This window comes from Diabrotica undecimpunctata, chromosome 2, assembly GCF_040954645.1.
Source record: "Diabrotica undecimpunctata isolate CICGRU chromosome 2, icDiaUnde3, whole genome shotgun sequence".
Classification (NCBI taxonomy): Eukaryota; Metazoa; Arthropoda; class Insecta; order Coleoptera; family Chrysomelidae; genus Diabrotica; species Diabrotica undecimpunctata.
The window spans coordinates 63,463,198-63,487,119 of NC_092804.1; the positions used below are offsets into that span (position 1 = coordinate 63,463,198).

The 23,922-nt window shown below is 35.5% G+C and overlaps 1 protein-coding gene across 1 annotated transcript; it reads right to left on the minus strand.

Moving 5' to 3' along the window:
- Nucleotides 1-506: 506 nt before the first annotated feature.
- LOC140433325 (uncharacterized) lies at nt 507-18,882 on the minus strand. The gene is made up of 3 exons (XM_072521356.1): nt 18,624-18,882; nt 12,294-12,496; nt 507-913 (listed from the first exon to the last, which is right to left on the minus strand). The coding sequence occupies exons 1-3, from the start codon at nt 18,838-18,840 to the stop codon at nt 551-553; spliced, it is 783 nt and encodes a 260-aa protein (XP_072377457.1). The 5' UTR covers nt 18,841-18,882; the 3' UTR covers nt 507-550.
- Between the last annotated feature and the right edge of the window lie 5,040 nt (nt 18,883-23,922).

Here is a 23,922-nt window from a genome sequence, read left to right on the forward strand (position 1 = left end):
TCGCTGTGACATTAAAACCATACATAAAATAATTAAAACATTATTGTTATTTAAGTGTGTTATATTTGAAACCAAAGAATAGCTTACACAATTTTAAAAGACTTGAATAATTAAATTTCAGTATGTAAGTATGTTTTCTAATAAATTCTAATAAATAAATTGAGCCACTGACACAAGATAGTTTTATTAAGCAGCTACTGCATAATATAAGCTGTGAGTGTTTAAAATTCACAAACAATAAAACAAAGTGGCAACATTGTGCGCCAAACTCGGTACCAACTTTTTGAAGCGATGTAACTGCGACCGGCGAAGGGGAAGAGAGACAATCAACAACAATAGACGATTTATAATTTCGATAATTTTAGTTTAAATTAGTTTTTTTATGTTAATATCAGATAATAATAATAATCAGAAATAAAGTTTATTTTAAAATCAATTGTCTTCTAAAGTTAATAACGTCGACTATTTCGTCAACACGAGTATATAACAAAAATAAGGAATTTAGTATTACTATTTTATTTTTAAATTTGGTTACAACAGTATACATTCATTAAGTACTTTTAAATACACTTGCATTCTTCTGGGGACTATTATCAATATACACTTTAACAGATTCATTCGGATATGGCGGTTTAAATATTGGTTCTAACTTTTTACTTAAATAAGAACAATAAGCAAGCTCTGCTTGACGTATCATTTTCATTTTTTTACAAATCTCCGAGATTTTAAACGTAGTCGCGTTTACTCTTACAGCTTTAAAACCACAATCTGCAGCCAAGGATCGAGATTCCTCCATCATTCTCATTAAAAATTCAGGATGTTCGATCTCTCTCTTAACGAAAATGTAGGTCATCTCAAATATCTTTTGTACATGCATACAATCCCATAGCTTCGGAAATCTTTGTAGATGTGCCTAAAAAACTAAAAGTTTATAAAAATATAAAAAAAAGTAATAAATGTTTTTTTGAAAAACTATTTGACAATTTACTCAACAAAATGTAAGCAGTTTATTTAAACCTAAGAAACTTCTTTGTTTATATTTGTTTTCTTGTTTTTAATATTTTTAGTTTTAAAATTGTACAATAAGTACATAAAGAAATAGTCAAGCTCTAAGACCTGATGACATACCAAATGAACTACTTAAATAACGGTAATATATACAGAGGAGGTACCAGGTATACAGACCATTGTAGGATTAGATCTTCGATAATATAAGATTGTGTTATAAAGTAAGTATACATACATAAATCCTGTGTAAGATTAATACTCACATATTATGTGCTAAACACGAGAGCATAATATATACAGCAGTATGAAAATTATTACTTAAAATGTGGGTAAAGAGATCCTTACGAACAATTTTTGGGAAAGCGTTGAGACACAAAATAGAAAACCAAATCTGAAATATTTGTTAAATACAGAATAGAAGGAAATTGAAAAACTTTAAAATAAACTTAATTGTTTTGATTTAAACGTAAATATCTTAGTAAATTAAACAAATTCTATAATTAAATTGGACGCAAGTGACGAAGCTGAGTTAGATTTACCTGAACATCTCGAATATACGGTGTGGTGCAAATGAAAGAAATAAATTCGTTATTTCGTAAACCGGCGACGGTTTCAAGATTTTTAAGGAAAAATCCTGAAACCCGTCGATTTTTATTTTTAACCATACTATTCCTAAGGAACCCTTTTTATTTTGACGTCATCTATGTGAGCATGATGACGTCATTGCTAAAATTTTTGAATGGAAATGTGGGTGTTTTAATACATTATTTGAAAGGGTGTCTTAAATACCTATTTGGCCACATTAATATGTCTGAGTAATTGATATTTGTATTTGTTTAAAAAATTAATTAACTTTTATTATTACAAGAAAATATTTATTACCTATGCATTGGTCAATAAATATAGTCTACAACCTAAATTAAGTGTTTAAATTATTTACCTTTAGCTAAAATACAATGAGAAAGACGTGCTGTGAACTCTTCTTGAACCTTTTCAATAACTTCCTGAGGCAATTGTGCAACCTCAGTAAGTATTCTTTCTTTAAGGTAATTGGTATTTTGGGGTCTATTTGGGTACACTTAACTTTTCAAGTATCTCCATAAAAGTAAATAAAGAGGGGTCAAATCAGGTGACCTAGGCGGCCATTTTATTGTTCCTCTTCGACTTATCCATTTGAAAAGCCGTTGTTTAAGTAGTTGCGCACCAAGACAGCCTATTGTGGACGCGCACCATCTTGCTGCAGATATAAATCATTTCTGTTTAAAAACAACCGATTCAACACGGGGAGAAAAAAGTTTTGAAGGAATTCTTAACCCACATATTACTGAAACTAGTTTTTAAAATAATAATTTTTGCATTAGCTGTCAAAATATGTCATGTTCTTTTCAAATGACAGCGGTAAGAAGCAGTATATATTAGAAAATAATACTTCATTAGGACAAAAATACTTACAAAGTATGGAAATCCTTAAAACATTGTTTGGAGTGTAATGATATTTTACATTTTTCACACAAAAATTTAACCTTTTTCTTGAAAAGTCCGCGACGAGATTGTTTTTCTTAATAAACAAATAAATGATTCACACCATCATATCTTGAATGTAAGACCGTGTACGGATTCCGTCTTGTTGGGCCGCATTTGGTATCTTTTTGGTAGGTTTTCAGATGGTTGCAAGCTATTTGCCTTCTAAATTTAAGCTGATCAAGGCTTCCCCCTTCGTTTTGGTGCAATTGCCACGCGTTTTAAATAGCCATGTCAATTCCATGTACTATTGGCGGAAAGTACCATTTTCCCTCTTATAGATAAAGACTAATGTTTTAGTCACAGCGATGTACGCCACCCATAAAAGAATTGTATTGCTTTATCATATTTAGTTGATAAACAAAAATGTGTCTCTTCTCTTTATGGGAAAACCGTTTGACTAGGTGATGTGGTTTTACTGAACAAAAGTTAGATGCAATTGTAACGACACTATTGTCGTGCCAGCGACAAACCACAATTCCTGTGTTTTTAATCTGTAATTGAAGCGAATAGTATTCTATTGTCTCTTATTGTACCTATACCGAAAATACCTCTAGTTTTTACCTCATTTAGTAGAAGCATGGATGAGAAGAAGTTATCAAAAAAAAGGTGGAATCTCATTTTTGGCCAGCATGATTGAAGCACATCTGCATAAGACAAAACAATCGACGAACCAAGGCCCAAGTTTTTGTATGAGACTGGTATTTACACTAAGTTTTCTTGATACGGTGTAAACCATACAATATAACCTAGACGGTGAGTACCCATCCAAAGCTTATAAGCCCAACGAATGGATTTGTTTCATTTAAATTTTTTCGTAGGGTGCCTTCCAAAATATGGTACCATAGCTTCATCTAGGCTACTTGTTGTAAAGGAGCGTGATTTAAAAGATTTTTTGCATCATATAATGGCCGTATTTTGTCTGTTTTGTTTATTCTATTATTATCACACACATGAAGAATTATTATTATATGGGAAAATCTATCTTTTGATCGAGCTCCAGCAACTTTTTCATTCTATCATCATGATTTTTTCAATGCATATATCTTTTTGGTAATACCACGTAGCCACTCAAAATAAGCACACCCATAAAACACCTAATATCATAATTTGTAACATCACTAGTCAAGTTTTTTGTACCGCGTATGTATTTGTATATGTTTTTATTATATTGAATAAGTTGTCAAAAAATAGCCTGAGCTGTAATGGCGTGCGATTTTGTTTAGGTCCGATTTCTGGTCTCCAGTAAATATTTTTAGGATGCTGGTGCAAATCACCTATAAGCCATTGTACAGATTCTAGTTTTTCGAGAATAATCGAAGTTTAGTTTCTTCTTTGCGCAGTGTGGCAAGAGGTACGTCATCGTCGTCGGAATTTGACTCTTCTGCACTCTGATCTTGATTGTCTGGAGCAAAAATAATTATATCATTAGGAGGCGTTGGAATCTTATCTGTCCCAAGTTCTGCAATTATCGCATCCTATTTTAATGGTTTCCTAAAGAAATAACCATTTTGTAGTGCTTATTACTACTGTCCTTTTAAGAGAACATAACAAAAATGGCCGTACATAAAAAAGTAACAAAAAACTCAAAGCAATATTTCTACTATAATTACACGCAAGTAAAGCAATGATTAGCATATCATGTAAAGCGCCCACATTTGATTTGTAATTAAAAAAAAAGTTACTTTCAATTAGCAACATCCATATTTTATTAAAAAACAAAACAATGCTATGCCGGTACGTAAACAAACTTTTAAAGCGAGCAACTCATAATGTATCTATTATAAAATCAAGTTCGACTCGAGCAGCCGAACAGTACGGACGTGAGAGAGAAGCGTGCTTAGGTGGGGGCGACTGACCTATTGTCAACGGAGCTTTTCAGCTCCCGGTGGGTAAGACACCGAGTGTGGCATAGGCACTTGTCCTACATATTAGCGAAAAGCGGATGCGAGGTTGTTACTAGTTAAACCGTCGAGGAGCTGTTTTTATAGGCTCCTCGCGGAGGCTATAATAGCTTCGCGTTTGCGAAGAATTCGGGATCACCTCAGTGTGTCGTCAGGGATGACACTGTAAGGCCTTGACATTTGACAAGGTCGGACAGAAACGGCCCCTGCTCCTGAGGTGTGAGAAACAGGAAGAGGATCCCTCACTGTGAATACAGGGAGTGAACTACCGCGAGGTACCTGGGACGGCACCCAGTAAGCCGTACTGACAGCGGTCAGTCGGTGGAAAAAAAACAGAGTCGTCTAAGTAGAATTTTCTTATATCTTATGAACTATTTGTTCACTGCTTTACGGCAATATGAGTGATATTCCCCCCCCAGAAAGTGTTGTCACGCAGGTGACAACACAAGAAGAAGAAGAGAATGATTTAGCCGAATCATCAAACCCCTCTGTTGACAGCTCGATCGAGCTATATAATAAATTTATTAAATCGACTAATCCCGCGATCGACGACATAGAAATCGTAATATCTGACGATGACTCCTATCTGCCCGAGTCGGAGGAAGAAAAAAGCGAAATCGACACCGATGACGATATCAATACGATGGACGCCATCGACGAAGAGCCGAGCCCAGCTGCGGAATCGCGCGAAGCCCCACCCCCAACTGTAGTAGAGACACAACCCGCCGTGGACAACGTCTCCAAAAATGAAGCCGAGCCCGAAATCGGCAAGAAAATGAAAAGGCTAAGGCCCAAAGAAGACTCTTCGGAAGACGAAGAAGTAAAGAAAAAGGCCAGAGAAATGGCGGAAAGGGAAAAGGCCAATGAGCTTTTAAGGTCGGTCAATGTACTGACGGAACAGATCAAATCCCTTAAAGAAGAAAGCCGTATCCGCGAGGAAAAGGCAAATCAACAAATCCAAGACCTTCTCGCTCAGATGACTGAGCTGAGAAACGAAAACAAAGAAAAGGACAAGGAGATACAAAAACTTGTACAACATATAATGGCATTAACAGCAGCCAAGGAGAAAGAAGAGTCAATAATGGAAATCGACCCGTGGAAAGCCTCCCTCGATAATGACGTTGTAAAGCTAGTGGAACTAGGAATCGGTTCACCTCCCCCCGTAAAGCCATCCGGTAGCAAAGGCAAGCCTAAAGAGCCGGAAAGAATCATAACAACCAAAGAACCTGCAGGTTGGACACAAGTCCAAAACAAAAAAGGAAAAAAGACAGGCACCACTACTGAGAAATCAGACAGTAGTGTGAAAACAAAAATAAGCGTCGCCGAAAAGCAGACGCAGATAATAAATCAGCGGAAAGAAATCGAATTTAACAAGGCTGCGAACGAGGCTCATGAAAGAAGCCATAAAAAGAAAACTGCCCAAAATAACTTGAGCAAAAATAGCCAAGTTGAAAAAGAAAACGACTTACCAAAAGACTCACCGCAAACAAGCGAGGAGCCTATAGTAAAAGAGCCGAAACCACCGGCGATAATCCTAAAAACTGTAGGAGAACACCAAAAAATCCTGCAGAGAGCAGCCAACCAAGGCATAATATCAGTCAACAAGTTTGCACGATCAGGCAGATCGATAGTTATTAACACAAAAACCAGAAAAGATTACCTAGGAATGGTACACATCCTAGAAGAACACAGTCCAAAAGTAGAATTCATCGCATATCCCATAGATAGCGATAAACTAAAAAGAGTCATTATAAAAGGGCTATCTGCTACTACTAGCACAGTAGCAATTAAAGACGAACTATACAATAAAGGAATAGAAGCAACAAGGGTGATCAATATGATCTCCAAAAAAGCTGATAAAAAAGTACTGCCACATTTCATCGTCACCCTCAAAGAGGAAGACGTTGCAAAAATTAAAAAAATATCTGATATATGCTACATGCGCATCTATGTGGAGGATGAATTCAAAATCACAAAAGACACCCTACAGTGTTATAACTGTCAAGGGTTCTATCACAGCTCAAAGGCATGCCATTGCGGATCCAGATGTGTAAAATGCGGAGAAAACCACATCAGTAACGACTGTGAGAAAAGCCGGGAAACCGACCCCAAATGTGCAAACTGTGGTGAAGCGCACACAGCAAATTATAGAGGATGCTCTAAGGCCCCCAAAAAGAAAACACCTGCCCCAACAAAACCGGTAGGAAGACCCATAAACAGCGCTCCAATCAACAAAGGAGTCAGCTACGCACAGGCAGCGAAAAAATCCGCTGAAACCACCTCAGAATCTCCAGCACAACACAAGAAGTGTCGGTACAGGATGCAGCTACCCTTATCGCAAACTTCCATACAGAGTATAATAACAAAATGATGGAAATGATGTCCATGATGGACAAAGCAACAAAAATGATGACTGCATTTGGAGAAGCCGTCCGAAAATGTTAGCAAACCAAAACGAAGATCTACGCATTGGGCCATGGAATTCCGGCGGAATATTCAAAAAGATCAACCTTCTGGATGAAATAATAAACAGATTAGAGCTCGATATCGTAGCCCTTCAAGAAACTAAACTAGTGGAAAGGAAAAAAACAAAATTTCCAGGCTACGATATCTATAGAACGGATCATAGAGCATTATCAGGAGGAACAGCTATATTAGTCAAAAGGGGACTCGAACACGAGCACATCCCAACACCAGACGGACTGGTGACAATGGAAGCCACAATTATTCGACTTAAGGCCAACAACGAAACACTAAAAATAGTGTCAGCTTACGTTAGACCACATGATCCGATTTTCAACGAAGATTTGAGCCTAATACTGAACTCAGAAGAGCCAACTATAATTATTGGAGACCTAAATGCTAGATCTCCCAATTGGTTTGACAGGACGACCAACCGAAACGGAAGATATCTCTGCAACCATCTCGAGAACAGACCGAACACATATGTCATCGGACCAACAGAACCGACATGTTTCCACGGAGAACTCCCTACGTATCTCGACATTGCAATCCTACACAACGTGGGTCAACAATACGAGATACACTCTCTAAATGAAGGCGATTCGACACATAACCTAATCGTCCTGACCCTGTGCGCAACAGAATTGAACTATTTGCAGCCCCACAACAGAAAGAAAACAAGTTGGCCAAACTTTAGAAGAATTGTGAGCGAGAACATCGGTAACATCCCAACAATTAATAATATTACAGAACTAGAAGACAGTGTAATAAAACTAGAACAAGCAATAAACAATGCTATCGATGCCAGCTCCAAAACCGAAACAATCACAAGACAAAAAGGAAGATTCAGGGATATAAGTATAGAACTTCAAAACCTAATCAAAGAGAAAAACCGGAAAAGAAGAAGAGCCTACCGCACAAGAATGGTAGAAGACAAAAGGATTGCAAATGAGCTAGACAGGGAAGTGAAAAAACAACTTCAAAATCATAGAAATGAAAGCTGGGACTCCTATATCGATGAGCTAAATCCTAACAAATCCGCCTTCTGGAAGTTATCTAAAATCCTTCGAAAGGACAAGAAACCCATACCTCCCCTACACGGAGTAAACGGGATTGTCCATACGGAAATCGACAAAGCCGAAGTCATGAAGGACGAACTAGAAAGGGCGTGTAGAAACAACGAAGACCCCGACGATGACATAGACTTTGAAGAAGAGGTAGAAAGAACAGCGAGAAGACTTAGAAGGAAAAAGGGCAGAATAGGTATTACACATACATCTCCCGAAGAAATAAAGGAACTTATAAAAATGACAAATGCCAAAAAAGCCCCAGGACCCGACAACATCACAAATAGGGCGCTGAAAAATCTACCAACAAAAGCTATTGTTTATATCACTAACATAATAAACAACATGCTAAAACTACGATATTTCCCAGATAGGTGGAAAGAGGCACACGTAATAATGATTGCAAAACCTTGGTAAAAACGGCACATTTCCGCAAAATTACAGACCTATCAGCTTATTATCATCTATAAGCAAGATAGCGGAAAGAGTTATACTAAAAAGACTCAATGAAGAATCACAAATGCTAGGAACCATACCAGAGGCTCAATTCGGGTTCAGAAGCGAACACTCCTGTGAATTACAGGTACTACGACTTACAGAATTCATCACCAAAGGATTTAATGAAAAAATGTACACAGCTACAGCTTTTCTGGACGTCAGCAAAGCCTTCGACAGAGTCTGGCACCATGGACTCATCTATAAAATGAATGAATTTGGTTACAGTGAGGCGATGACATGCCTCCTTGCAACATATCTTGCCAACAGAAGGTTCAGAGTTCGAATAGGGGCAACCCTATCCGAAGTCGGGACCCTGGAGGCGGGTGTGCCTCAGGGAGCGGTGCTGTCGCCGTACCTGTACACCATCTATACGGCCGACACGCCAAAAGAGCCAGGCTCTCTGTTGAGTCTTTACGCTGACGACACAGCAATAGCTGTTAGCTGGAGAAACCCGGATCATGCAGCTAATCATCTGCAAAGAGCACTAAACAGATTCCAAAGATGGTGCATAAAATGGAAAATAGCCCTAAATCCAGATAAAACACAGGCTGTAATGTTTAGTCACAGAAGAAGTGTACCAAATCGCGAAATTACAATCGAAAACACCCCAGTAGACTGGACCAACCAGGCTAAATATCTAGGGGTACATCTAGATAAGAAGCTAACGTTCACTGAGCACATCAATCAGCAAATACGCAAAGCCAAAGCGTTGAAAAGTCAGCTCTCAACACTTATTGGAAGGAAAAGTAAACTACGATTTAAAACCAAAATCAGGGTTGCGAATAGTATTATCCTGCCAGTCCTAACATATGCATCCGCTGCGTGGGGACACACCTGTAAAACAAACAGGAAAAAGATACAGACTACTCAAAATCAAATAGTCAGAGATGCCCTTAAGATACCAAGGTACGTACCCTTGAGATATGTATATAGAGACTCAGGACAAACAAGAATCCTACGCACGCTAGACGAGAGAGCATATGAAATTTTTAACGGACTAAGAAACCACCCCAGCAGAATGTTAAGAGAGCTGACTAACTACAATGAAAACACAAGGACGGTACACAGAAGACCAAAACAACAGATAGCTCGATATAGGGAGAACCCGAACGAATAAATAAAGAATGAGATGGTTGCAAGAAGAACGAACAAAGAAATGCAGTCAATCAGAAAACACACCAAAAAAAACTCTGGCGAGAGGGTACGCTTTTCTTTTTTAGGTTTTTAGGTAATTATAAGTCCAATATACACCGGGGTGTGTGAGAGCATTATACACTTGGGAATGCACACCCCAATACACGCACACAAATAGGATTAAGGAAAAAAGGAAAGAATTGTTGCCCAGGCATTTTATAGTCCCGACGCCACAAGGAAGTCCACAAAAAAAAAAAAAAAAAAAATGTGTTTTCTGATTAAATAACGTAAATTCATATTGATACATTCATACTTCTCATTAAACCGTTTAACGTAAATTTACCTTATATAGCAAATATAGAATTCTATATACCGCTCCGCGGACTAGGCCCTTAAGGCAGATCGAAATGAAAGATCTACTCGCGAAATCCGAGCACTGAGGTCATGTGCGGCATGCATGGGCTTGGTGGCCGGACCCCTCTCGGGTGCTCAGCCGGCGAGGAGAACAAAATTTATTTTGCCAAATCGGCGGCTGAGTGACCGAGCACACACTCTTTTCCGGACATAGAGTCATCAGCTCAGGCTGATGGCTCTATGGTCGGAACACACGCTCTTTTTTCTTTTTTTATGGACTCAAGTTCCGACGTAAAGCTAGAGTAAAATCAATTGAGTCAGTAAAGTAAATAGGGAGAAAAGCCTAGATGTGGCTACCCCTACAGTTAGGTGGCATAACCACATTCACTAAAAACCGAGGATGTCCTATTACCCAGGGCATCTTAAGTAAATTTCAGATCATAAGCCTCCTCACGTAAGTCACACGATGAGGAGGGGTGGTGGAAAAGCCTGGGGGTCAGATAGGTACCACTTCGACTAGCGAGGTGTGACCGGTTTGATCTTCGGACATGTGGATCCCATTCTTACATTGGTATACACATGTTCCTAGGGGCAGGGTTGATCACTGCGTGTGTGTGTGTGTCATAATGTATCTTGATTGATATGTTTGACAGTAAACCCTACAGGCGCCATCTATCAACGATAAGTTTAAGCTATCAATTTAAGGGAAATAGATCGATAGCCTTTTAAAAGGACAGTAGTAGTATGTGGGTTAATATCGAGGATATGTTAAGGTTTCTTTGAAGAAGTATGGTCCAATGATTCTATTATCATTTATTCCCGTCCAAACATTAACTTCCTCTGGGTATTGAGTACTCTACTCTTGTATACAGTGTGGATTTTCCGTAGCCCAGTACCGATAAGTTTGACGATTGACATGACCGTTTAGTGTAGAAATGTAGCTTCATCAGAGAAAAAAACCTTTTTTAAAAACATTAGATCTTTATTTTTTTCTACCAATATACTTTCACTTTGTAGTGATGTCGCTTTTCCTTCTTTAGTCTGTTTCTTAGCTTTCTAAGATTCAGCGTTCTAAGAACTGTTGAATTGTCCATGTCAAAATCTAATGCTACCCACCATGAACTGGTATGGGTATTATCCTAAAAGCCCAACAAAACCTCTTTTTTGTTTTCAGATTTTGGTTTTTAACAACATTTAGGAAAATCTTTGACATGACTAATTTTTTTGAATTTCTTCCCAATTTTGCTTCCAGTGGATTGTAAACTTGTTCTCGGTTGGAATATTTATTATTAAATAACGTACATACTTTTTTCTGTGTACTTGTTTATATCCACAATCAATCCTTATGAGAGTTTCAATTGTTTGTGTTTCAGTCAGCATCTTGTTGATAAATACAAAGACTTTTTGAAAACGTCTACTACAATATTAATATTATAGACTTGACAGAAAGTTAATTAAGTTTAAATATCCAAGTATCAATGTTAATATTGGCAAGGTAACTAGATTTTTAAAAAAGGTAAAAAGTGAGTAGATAAAATACTTCATAACCAGTGACTGCCTTTACAAAATTTATTTTTGGTTGTCAATAAATACATAATACCCATATTTATTACATTTTATTAGGAAATCTGTTAAAATTTTATCACTAATATTATTTGTGGCAATACACAAATCAATTACTGTACATATTGTACAACGCTCACATTTTTATTTAAAAATTTTAGCAATGACGTCATCACGGTCACATAGATGACGTTAAAAATAAAAAGTGATCCTTAAGAACAGCCTGTTTAAAAACAAAAATCGACTGATTTTTATTTTTAGGAATTTTTCAGGATTTTGCCTTAAAGTTGCCTATTTACGAAATAACAAATTTTTCCTTTCATTTGCACCATACTGTATATATCTGAAGATATTATAACAAATTGCAAAACTGATGATAGTAAAGACTAAACTTTAAAGTTAAAAGAGAAAATTATACAGAATTATCAGATATCAGATACAGAATATCTTCAATAAAAGTCTTATTTTTCATAAGGTATCCAAACCTGCAATAAAAAATGGGGGTTCCTATTTAATATTTCAAAGTTCTCCCCAGCCGTTCTTTCCAAAGAAAAAAAAAATACTGATTCGCAAAAAGCATTTTATATTAATGCACATATTGTACATAATCTTCAATATAATTTCCAAAAAAAATGATTTGTATAGTGAAAACAACAAATGAAACAGTTTTTTATACATAAAATAATCAGAGCGGGAATTATATTTTGGCAGTAGTAGGTAATTACATGTATAATTTATTTAATTAATAAATTAAGGAAATGTTAAATTTAAACGTATTTACTTGAAAAAGAAGCCAATGTTTCATTTGTGGGCAGTTGATATGACATGCCAGTTTTTCTTTTAAATCGGGATCCCAAGGATTCGACGATTCGTTTATAGCTGCTCCTACTATGTGACCATCATATTTACACCTGGCAACAAGTGTCATCCCTTCGGCCATTTTCTGCATTGCGATTTGATCCATTATTGAATTTTGATGTAAACCTACACACAAAAGTCATATTACCTCCGAGACAATAAAACGAATTACTATTCGAGACACCAAAGAGTATATATTATACGAGTAATATTCGATGACTTAATATTTAAAAAGCGAAATGATAAAAAAAGTAACTACTAAATAGGTAATTAATACATAAATATTAGTAAACACAATAAATATATTATAATCCACATTATGACGGTGCTACATTTATTAGGGTATAAATATTCTTAAGCTTCTTATGCTATTTTACTCTGTTCATTGCTTGAGTTTTTCACTTGGGAGCACCGATTTTCTTACCACTTTGTTTGTTCCCACTATCCTCCCTAGATTTAATTTGCCCAGATTCTTTATTTTCACCTGTTGTGCTGTTAAAATTGATTTTTATCAAGTTGGATTCATTGGTCCAGGTTATGTACATATATACATTGGTCCATGTTGGGCGTCGACCTTTCCCAGTCTATTTTGCCAGTCGTTCATTGCTAACCATTGCCAATTTGCAGTCTTGGTCTACCTTTACTCTTATTTCCAACTAATACCGCTATTAGAGTTCGTCGAAGTGGGTAATTTTCATTTGCTTTTGATACATGCCCAGGCTATCTTAGCCCAATCTTGTTTTATGTAACTACCATATATTTCATCTATATCTCTTTAGTAAGTCTCAAATCCTACGCGTAAACCATAATTGAAGATTACTTATTATTTTGTAACTCGGCAGGTCTTGTAGTCTTTTCTAAAGCTATATGAAAGGGAGAACACGCCAAAGGTCGATTTTTTTGCGAGAAAAAAACAATACTACCATTGCTATTTCTAGCCTTATTGCAAATAAATGTTACCCATTTTGAATTAACTTTATTTAAGCATCAGAAATAAGATCCAAAAGTTTGGACAATTTAAAATGAATAGTTAAAAATATATATGGTTAAAGTGGAGAAAATAGTATTGAAACTTTTACAAATACGGTCTTTTTTTCAAAATAAGTACAAAACTATCAAAAATTTGTAAAGTTTGATATAAAACAAAAACATTGTTTTTACAGAAAAAAACTCTTATATAGCGTTTGGACTTTAGTAGTGAAGTGCACTGACTAAAGTGGTATAAATATATATACTTAATAACTAAAGTTTAACATCCGATTGAACCAGATATTTAGTTATTTTTAAACATAATTTGATACTCCAGTCGTCAGAACTAAAATTTAGCTGAACCTCCAAAATTCAAAACGAACATGCTGAATTTTGCTGAGAATGGCAATTCTTGGACTCAAAAATAGGTACAAAAATATTTACTACCCCTACTTACGGGCTTTCTCCTACAACCCCTCCTGATAGTTGGGAAAACGAAAAAAAAATTACAAAGAATCTGCACGCCGCGTGCCGTAGAAAAATGTTTCAAATAAAAAATGTAGCTAACATAATTTTGAACAAAAATTATTATTAGCACTTTTTGTTAAAATGGACTGTTCTCTTAGAGACAACGGTTGAAGCGAGCGGCAGTTTGAATCTCAGTTACGCGCACAAAAATCAAAATGCGTTTTGAAGGTGAAAAACTTACCTTACTTGCGGCAAAATACAAAAATTGCGCACGGAAGCTGCAATGTTCACCTTTAAAATGCATTTTGATTTTTGTCGATAACACACTCTGATCATAAGGTATCAAATTTTTAACGTCTAGTTGATAGAAATTGTATTTAAAATTTATTTCGCAGTCTTAACTGAAATTTAACATCGCCGGTCGCTTCAAGCGTTGTCTCTGAGATAACGACTCATTTTACACAAAAACTGCTAATAAACATATTTGTTCAAAATTATCTTAGCCATATTTTTTATTTAAAACATTTTTTTACTACGTAGAGAGTCTTGGTAAATTGATTGCCCTCCTACAAAGGGCATTTTGGAGGGATACCTGGGAGTATGAGTGGTAATTCATTTTATGTATTTTTGGAGTACTAAAATTGACCTTAGCAATATTCAGATTGTTTGTATGATTTTTAGAAGTCAAATCACTGACGACTGTACTATAAATTTGCATTAAATAAGTAGTTTTAGGGAAAATTTGACCTGTTGTTCCAATGGAAAGATGTTTTTAAAAAGGATAAAAAATGGGTTTAAAATAAATTCTAGGAAAATACTTTGTAATAAAAATAAGGGAAAATGATAAAATGGCTTGATCCCTTTGAGTGTTTGAAAAAACAAATTTATTTTTAACTAAAATATATAATTTATAATTAATTAATAACTGTTCAATTAACTGACTATCCACTATATTAGTGGCCTTTAGTGGCCATACATTTAGTTGTTGTGGCCTTTATGAAGAATATTCACGTAAACAGTGTGGATTTACCTTACCTAGACTTTGACGATTTACATATCCCACACAGTGTAAAAATATGGCTTCATCGGAAAAACATATCTTTTTAACGAAGTTCTCATCAGTTACAATTTTATTGATCATTACCTTACTGAACTGTAATCACCGGTCATCGTCATCTTCATTCAATTATTGAAACAACTGAATTTTGTAGGGCTTGAATGAATTCTTATGTAATACACGCATAACTGAAGAATGACTTTCATCACGTATTCGTGTAGCTTTAACAAGTTGGCTACTTCACTATAGGATCTTTTTCATCGAGTTAGAATCTATGGAGAAGCTATGAGCATATTAACGTGTGTATTATAAACGGCGTAGGTAGGCGTGGCTAACGGTGATACCAATATGGCGGTAAGATCATGGTCGGTCTCAATAATATTAAAACTACTATAAAAATATGACTAGTTATTCAGAAGATTTAATCATAATCTACAAAGTGCAATATATTTTTAATAAACTATGATTATTAGCAGTAAACACTAAAAACACGATATATTATACATAAAGATAAATTAATACAGTCAAATACTATTAATTTATTCTCTGAAGTACGGGCCATTACTTTGTTTACATATTTGTATACTAACCTGTAGAACGTTATTCCTGAAGATTTTTTATTAACATTGCTTCTGCCACTGCAACTACGTTGAGAACAAGAAACCATTATTATGCAATATCACAATATATTATTACAGTTTCTATAAAAGTATTATAAAACTACAAATATTGGAAAACAACAAACGTAAATAAACATATACGATCTGTCAAAAGTGTCAAAACAATATGGCCGAAGTGAGGTCGTTTTTGGTCACGTGATGCCCTCTCCATAGATTCTAACTCGATGATCTTTTTTTATCTCCGTAGCCTACCATCATTAAAACAGTGATTTGCTCTTTTTTATGAACAACAGTTTTTTTGTGAAGCTTTTAAAAACACATAAAACAACTGTCGGTGTCAGTACCACAAGTCTCCGACAAAAAAAATTGTTTAAAATTTAATTCAAGTGATTTCTATACTGTTCTCAACGTTAATTTCGAGAAAAATGGTAAAAAAATTTTATCACTCACAGTTATTTTATAAAATGATATAATAAAAAGTTATTAGAAGAAACCAACAGTATTTTCAACAGTTCACAGCAGCACTTCACTCGGTGCAGTTCACGTGTTGTTGTTACTAGTGCAGTAGTGACTGTTTTCTGGTAATGTGAAGTTATTGTGTTGTACAGACAATGACTACCAGAGGATGTATAAGTTTGTCAGATTGCTTCTGTTACATTTGCGGTAACTATACCGTTAAACATAAAAAACGTTAACGTCAAACGTTAAAAAAGTATATTTTGCTTACTTTGGTATAGAGTTAGGTAATCGAGATAAGCCTTGGACCACAAATAAAGTTTGTTTAGTGTGCATTGAAGAGCTGAGGCAACTGAGGCAATGGTTTCAAGATTAAAAGGAGTCCTTACATTTTTGAAATACCAATGGTTTAGAGAGAGCTCAAAAATCATATTGATGACCGTTATTTTAGTTATTGCAACGTACGAGGTAACAATTTAAAAAAAAAAAGGATATTTTTTACCCTAACATTCAATCAGCAGTTCGCCCTGTCCCTCAGATTCTTTGGATGATGATCACAAGCCATTGGATTAGCAAGGCGATAGTGAAAAAGATAGTGATTGCTACAATCCTGGCACAACCGATCCCATTCCATTCTCACAATTTGAACTGAACGATTTCGTAAGAGACCTAAGCCTGTCTAAGGAATAAGCAGAAGTTTTAGGATCTGTATTAAAAAATGAACATATGTTGTTCCTGGACTTGTGGTACATTTCCAACTAGAATATGCTCCTAATGCGTAGAGATCTTCTATTTATTTTTGAAAAAGAAGCCTTAATGGCAATAAGTGGGCTTTTATTCCAGTTGGACACTCGGTTCACTTGAAAAATCGTTACGAAAACCCTGAATAGGATTTAAGCAAACACTGCTATTCAGATCACAAATGGACCCCATGTGGTGATTTAAAATGGATTTTATTGCTGTTTGGTCAACAAAGTAGCTATTTACAGTTCCCTTGCTTTCTCTGTAAATGAAACAGTAGAGACATAAAGCAACACTTAATAAAAAACTTGGCCCTCGAGAGAAAGCTTAAAAGTAGGGGTTAAAAATGTTAAGAGAATAAGCTTTGTGGGTCCAAAAAAGTTATTACTTCCACCACTTCACATTAAGTTGGAGCTGATTGAAATGGTTTGTCAAAGCATTGACTAAAGAACAAAAGTGTTTTAGATATCTTTGTGGACAGTTTCCTGATTTATCCACGGCAAAGCTAAAGGAAGGAATCTTTGTCGGACCGGATATTAGAAAACTAATTGCAGGTCCTAACTTTGTGGACAAATTAAAAACAAAAGGCAGCAAGGACATTTTTTAAATTAGTTGTTGCCGGTTTCCTAACAAAAGAGATCCAAACTAAAAGACAATTGTCGCAGGTATGATCGACAACTTTAAAAATCTTGGTTATAACATGAGCATTAAACTTCACTTTCTTCACTTACGTCTTGACTACTTCCCGGCAAACCTTGGTGATGTCAATGAAGAGCAGGGTGCAAGATTTTAATAAGACATCAAAGGAATGGAAAGAAGATACCAATGAATATAGAACGTAAGCAGGCTACTGCTGGATGATAAAAAGAAATAATGCTCAACGAGTCCACAGCCGGAAAAGCGTTAACAAAAGCTACGACAGAAAGCGAAGGCGTTATTATAAGGACTTATGAGCATATAGAGAAATAGAAGTGTACTGGAAATGTAGCATGATTAATAAATAAACTAAATTTTAAATAATACAATATATAGAGTGTTGTATAAAAAAAATTAAAGTGACGAATAACATAAGAAAAATTGAAAATATAATAAAAGTGGAAGCATCTAATTGGAAATTTCCATATTGCAGAATAGACGTATCCGGATTTTGTACAATTCGGACCATCCATTTAAGAAACAATTAGGCATTTCTAGACATTTGGACCACTTTGTATATGTTTGTCTGTTCGAAATACTTTTCTTTTTACAATACTGACTATAATAATATATTTCTTTTGCTCCATAAAAAACAAAAGAATAAATTATAGAATGTCTTCTTCTACAAAATGGTATACAAGCGACATGGTATTATGTCATAATATTGGCCATGGTTTTGTACTAGCATTTGTTTTGTTGAATTTAAATATGTTAAAATTCTAATTTTGTCACTTTTCATCACTTCTTAGTTTTAATTTGTCAAGATGATTCTTTAGTCAAATGAATTCTTGTTTGGTAATTGACCTGCTTAAGATTCTATATCTCATAGTTCAATTCGTTTATTTCTCGGTTATTTGATACATGTTCTTGATCTATGCAGCAATTGCTCTAACCGATTTGTTTTTAAATTTCCTATTTTCTGGTACTTTTATGAATTAGGAGCAAATAAATACAAATAAATATACGACTAAATACGAGTAGTCATATTAAAATGTGCAACGTACTCATAAGTTACAACAATTATATTTTGTACCGTTTCCTATTCTGAAACCACAGTGGTGGCTTGTAAAATAGAAAACTTAATGATAATAAAATATGAATACTTATAAAAAAAATTTTTTACCAAAATTCTCTTACTTAAAAGAAAATGTTCAAAAATTTTTTCGCGATCACCTACACTTTTTTTTTTAATTGTGGCACTTACCGTTTTAATATGTTAAGTGTTTGGAAATTGGATTTTACTTACCTATAGAGTAACACGTAGGTTCAAAATTATAGTAATACTGGTGCATACTTTCTAGTATTTTGGGATAGTCATTTATACATGCTTTTAAAATTAGGTATTGGGAAAATTTATTAGTTGCTTTCTTAGATTTTTTGGTTGCCCGAGAACTGTATCTGCAATAAATTGTTTTCCGTACATTACTGAGAATTTTGAGAATTTGGCCTGAAAGTAGAGTCATTTTTACTAATAATTTTTAAAGTGTCATTTTGACAATACCTTTTCTTCTTTTTCATAATTTAGTTAATATTTTCCGAAATTGGCCTCTTGGTACCATGTGTCTATAAATATGTAGTACATTGTATGACAAAAACTGAAAAGACTTACTGGAATATTATTAATTTATTGTACTGATCCAGTAAAGTAATATCCGCTTTTGGCTCAAATTTCTACGAGAGCCATATGCTTATGTTAAGCAACACCTTGATATTACTTATGTCTTAACAAGTTAATGACCAGACATGGATTGATATAAAACTTCTTCGATTATATAGAAATATGTTTCATGAAAAAGACAGAAAAGATTTGATTTCACGTTCAAAGCGTCTATGTATCTATTGATACGTATTTCGACTTAATAAGTCACATCAGAATAGTTTTTCATAGCCGTTCTTAACGTGAAAAATAATCTTCTTTGTCTTATTAGAAGCAACAATAACATGGCTTCGTTATGGACGCAATAGCGACATCTGATAGAAAAATCGGTAAGATAGTTTCGAAACAAATTCAGATTTCTGCTTTAATCTGGAGCCTTCTAAAAATTACAAGGCATGACCAGACGATGATAAAGATGTTAAAAGAGACATGGGGAATCTAAAATTTGCATTCCACGACATGTCTATTCATCTAGGCAGAAATCCTAACGAATTTGTTTTTCGTACTCATACAGAGTAGATCCGAATAAAATGAAAAAGACAGAAAAGATTTGATTTCACGTTCAAAGCGTCTATGTATCTATTGATACGTATTTCGACTTAATAAGTCACATCAGAATAGTTTTTCATAGCCGTTCTTAACGTGAAAAATAATCTTCTTTGTCTTATTAGAAGCAACAATAACATGGCTTCGTTATGGACGCAATAGCGACATCTGATAGAAAAATCGGTAAGATAGTTTCGAAACAAATTCAGATTTCTGCTTTAATCTGGAGCCTTCTAAAAATTACAAGGCATGACCAGACGATGATAAAGATGTTAAAAGAGACATGGGGAATCTAAAATTTGCATTCCACGACATGTCTATTCATCTAGGCAGAAATCCTAACGAATTTGTTTTTCGTACTCATACAGAGTAGATCCGAATAAAATGAAAAAGACAGAAAAGATTTGATTTCACGTTCAAAGCGTCTATGTATCTATTGATACGTATTTCGACTTAATTAGTCTCATCAGAATAGTTATTCATAGCCGTTCTTAACGTGAAAAATAATCTTCTTTGTCTTATTAGAAGCAACAATAACATGGCTTCGTTATGGACGCAATAGCGACATCTGATAGAAAAATCGGTAAGATAGTTTCGAAACAAATTCAGATTTCTGCTTTAATCTGGAGCCTTCTAAAAATTACAAGGCATGACCAGACGATGATAAAGATGTTAAAAGAGACATGGGGAATCTAAAATTTGCATTCCACGACATGTCTATTCATCTAGGCAGAAATCCTAACGAATTTGTTTTTCGTACTCATACAGAGTAGATCCGAATAAAATGAAAAAGACAGAAAAGATTTGATTTCACGTTCAAAGCGTCTATGTATCTATTGATACGTATTTCGACTTAATTAGTCTCATCAGAATAGTTATTCATAGCCGTTCTTAACGGGAAAAATAATCTTCTTTGTCTTATTAGAAGCAACAATAACATGGCTTCGTTATGGACGCAATAGCGACATCTGATAGAAAAATCGGTAAGATAGTTTCGAAAAAAATTCAGATTTCTGCTTTAATCTGGAGCCTTCTAAAATTGCAATGCATGACCAGACGATGATAAAGATGATAAATATGTTTCAATGTGTCTATGGTCTCTGCAGAGGAAAAGTGTATATTCTAGTGACAGAATTTAAAAATTACTTAACCTTTAAAAATTATACGAACGATGCTAATAATGTCAATTTTGGAACCACAAAAAATATACAAAAAGTGCCATTCCCACCTCTAGGCTTTGATCTAATAGGCCCCTTCATAGAGTGACGGACGAAAAACATCAATTGATTAAGAATCTTTACGCCATAGAAAAAATATTTCAAACTAGAAAAGTAGCTGAGATAAGTTTGAACAAGAATGATAATTTGAACTTTTTGTGTATAATAAACCGTTCTCTCAGAAACAACGATTGAAGCGACCAGCGATTTTAAAGGTCAGTTATGCGCGAAATCAATTTTTGAAGTAAAATTTGTATGCACTCAATGGTAAAAAATTTTGATTAGAGTCTCTTATGGAAAAAATTAAAATTGGTTTTAAAGGTTAAGAGTTTAGCTTTCGTAAGCAATGTGCATTTTATGCAAATGAAGTTAGTTTTTGAAAAGTTGTTAAATAAAATAACACTTTTGCCATTTTTTACGATTCTCATAAGATCAATAAAATTTATTACTTCCATTGAACGGTCGAGCCTAATCTTTATCAGCTACATATAACATGAAATTTTAATTTTGAATTTTGGCAACATATGGCATTTAAATTATGCCTGTAAATGCTGAATTTTAACTTTTACATTACAAATGATCTTACGTCACGAAAAATGCCTCCACAAAGGCGAAATTCATAGACATATATTACAAAATAGACTGACTGCTACAACACAGTCGCGTTCCCCAGTACGACAAAGAAAACTGACGCAAAGCAGTCCCTGCATCTCTGTGTAATGGGTGGGGTTTATTTACCATTTAACTTTCTAATTGGTCATTTAGGTTACCTGGTCGATAAACCTGACAAATTAGAAACAGATGCAGGGACTGCTTTGCGTCAGTTTTCTCTGTCGCACTAGGGAAACGGGTTGTATTATATGTCTATGACGGCATTAGATAAACTTATAGACAGACTAAAACAAGGGAAGGATACCTAGCGATGGTAAACATATTAGAGAACCACAAACCGGCGGTGAACTTTATAGCGTATCCTATAGATACACCAAAAACAAAAAGACTAGTAATCCGTGGATTACACAAAAACATGAACATGGAATCGATTATAAATGAAATCGATAACAAAGGTGTACATGCGATAAAAATAGAGACCGTCACAGCCATGAGAGAGGGAGTAAGAGTAACACTCCCCCTATACAAAATAACTGTACCGGAAGAAGATGCAGAAAAAGCTAAAAACCTGACAAACCTCTGCTACTTAAGAATAAGAGTAGAGGACGAGATTAAACAGCAGCGAAATATTGTTCAATGCTACAATTGCCAGGATTTCTATCATGGTTCGAGTGCCTGCCACTGTGCTTCGCGTTGCGTGAAATGCGGAGAATATCACCGATCGTCGGACTGTCCCAAGGACAGAGAAACCCCTGCAAAATGCGCAAACTGCGACGGAGCGCATACAGCAAGCTACAGGGGGTGCACCAAAGCACCCAAAAAGAAGCCAAAAACAACGGCTTCACCGAAATTCAGAGATGCACCGAGTGCACCTACCACCCGGCCTAACACAAGTTATGCCGCGGCGACAAAGGCAGCAACACCATCAACAGCTGCCCCTGTAGCAAAAACAATAACAAACGACGATATATTAGAAATAATGAACAACAAATTCAAACAAATATCGGATCACTTCTCCGGCATGTTTGAAAATTTCACCAAGGCATTCGAGGCGATGAGTAAATGCGGACCGAAATAATGCCAGTACAGTTGGACGAGCTAAAGATCGGATCGTGGAATTCGGGCGGGATTCGTTCGAAACTTAACATCCTTGACGAGTTTACCAACAGACTCGCTATAGATGTCATGGCTCTTCAAGAGACTAAATTAGTCGAAAGAATTAAAACCAAAATTCCGGGCTATGTCATCTATAGAGACGATCACAGAGCGCGCTCAGGTGGCACGGCCATTATGGTAAAAGGGCAAATAGACCACCATCTAGTGCCCACACCACTTGGCCTGGCCACAATGGAAGCTACGATAGTACGAATCATTATGCCTAACGAGACGCTGAAAATTGTTTCAGCGTATGTTAGGCCTAATGAGCCGATATTAAGAGAAGACCTTGATTTAATACTAGATTCCGACGAACCGACTGTAATTATCGGCGATCTGAACGCTAGGTCGCCCAACTGGTACGACCGTGGAACAAATGCGAACGGTAGACGACTCTGTGCCTATCTAGAAAACAAAAATAACACCGTAGTAGCGGGTCCTACAGACCCAACATGTTTTCACGGAGAACTTCCCTCACACATCGACATAGCAATTCTGCACAACATAGGGCAACAATATGAAATACAAACGGTAAATGAAGGCGACTCTACACACAACGTAATCGTCATGACCCTAGGCGCAGTGGAACTAAATCCACTGCAGCCCCACCAAACAAAGAAGACAAACTGGCCAAATTTTAGAAGAGTAATAAGTGAAAATATCGGAGCAATTCCGACTATTAATAACATAGAAGAACTCGAAGAAAGCATCATAAAACTAGAACAAACAATGTTAAATGCCATTGAGACCAGTACAAAAACTGAAAACAAAACCACGCCAAAAGGCAGATTCGATGATATTTCAAATGAGCTAAAAAATCTCATTAAAGAAAAAAACAGGAAAAGAAGACGAGCACAAAGAACTAGAAATCAAGAAGATAAAAGAATTGCTAACGAATTAGACAGGGAAGTCAAAAGAAAGTTAAACGAACACAGAAGCGAACAATGGGACAAATATATCCAAGAATTAAATCCAAACCAATCCGCATTCTGGAAAGTATCAAAAATACTAAGAAAGGATAAAAAACCCATTCCACCATTACACGGAACAAATGGCAGAGTATTTACTGATCAGGAAAAATCAGAAGTAATGAAAGAAACACTCGAAACCAATAACACACAAAACTTTCACCCGGCAGAAGACCTAGACTTCACGGAGGAAGTAGAAAGAAGCGCAAGACGCTTAAGAAGAAGAAAAGGCATAATAGGCCTAGAACATACAAGTCCGGAAGAGATCAAAGATCTAATCAAAATACTAAATCCTAAAAAAGCAGCAGGTCCTGATAAAATCACAAACAGGGCTATAAAAAATGTACCAAACAAGATCATAGTGTACATTGCTAATATAATTAACGGAAT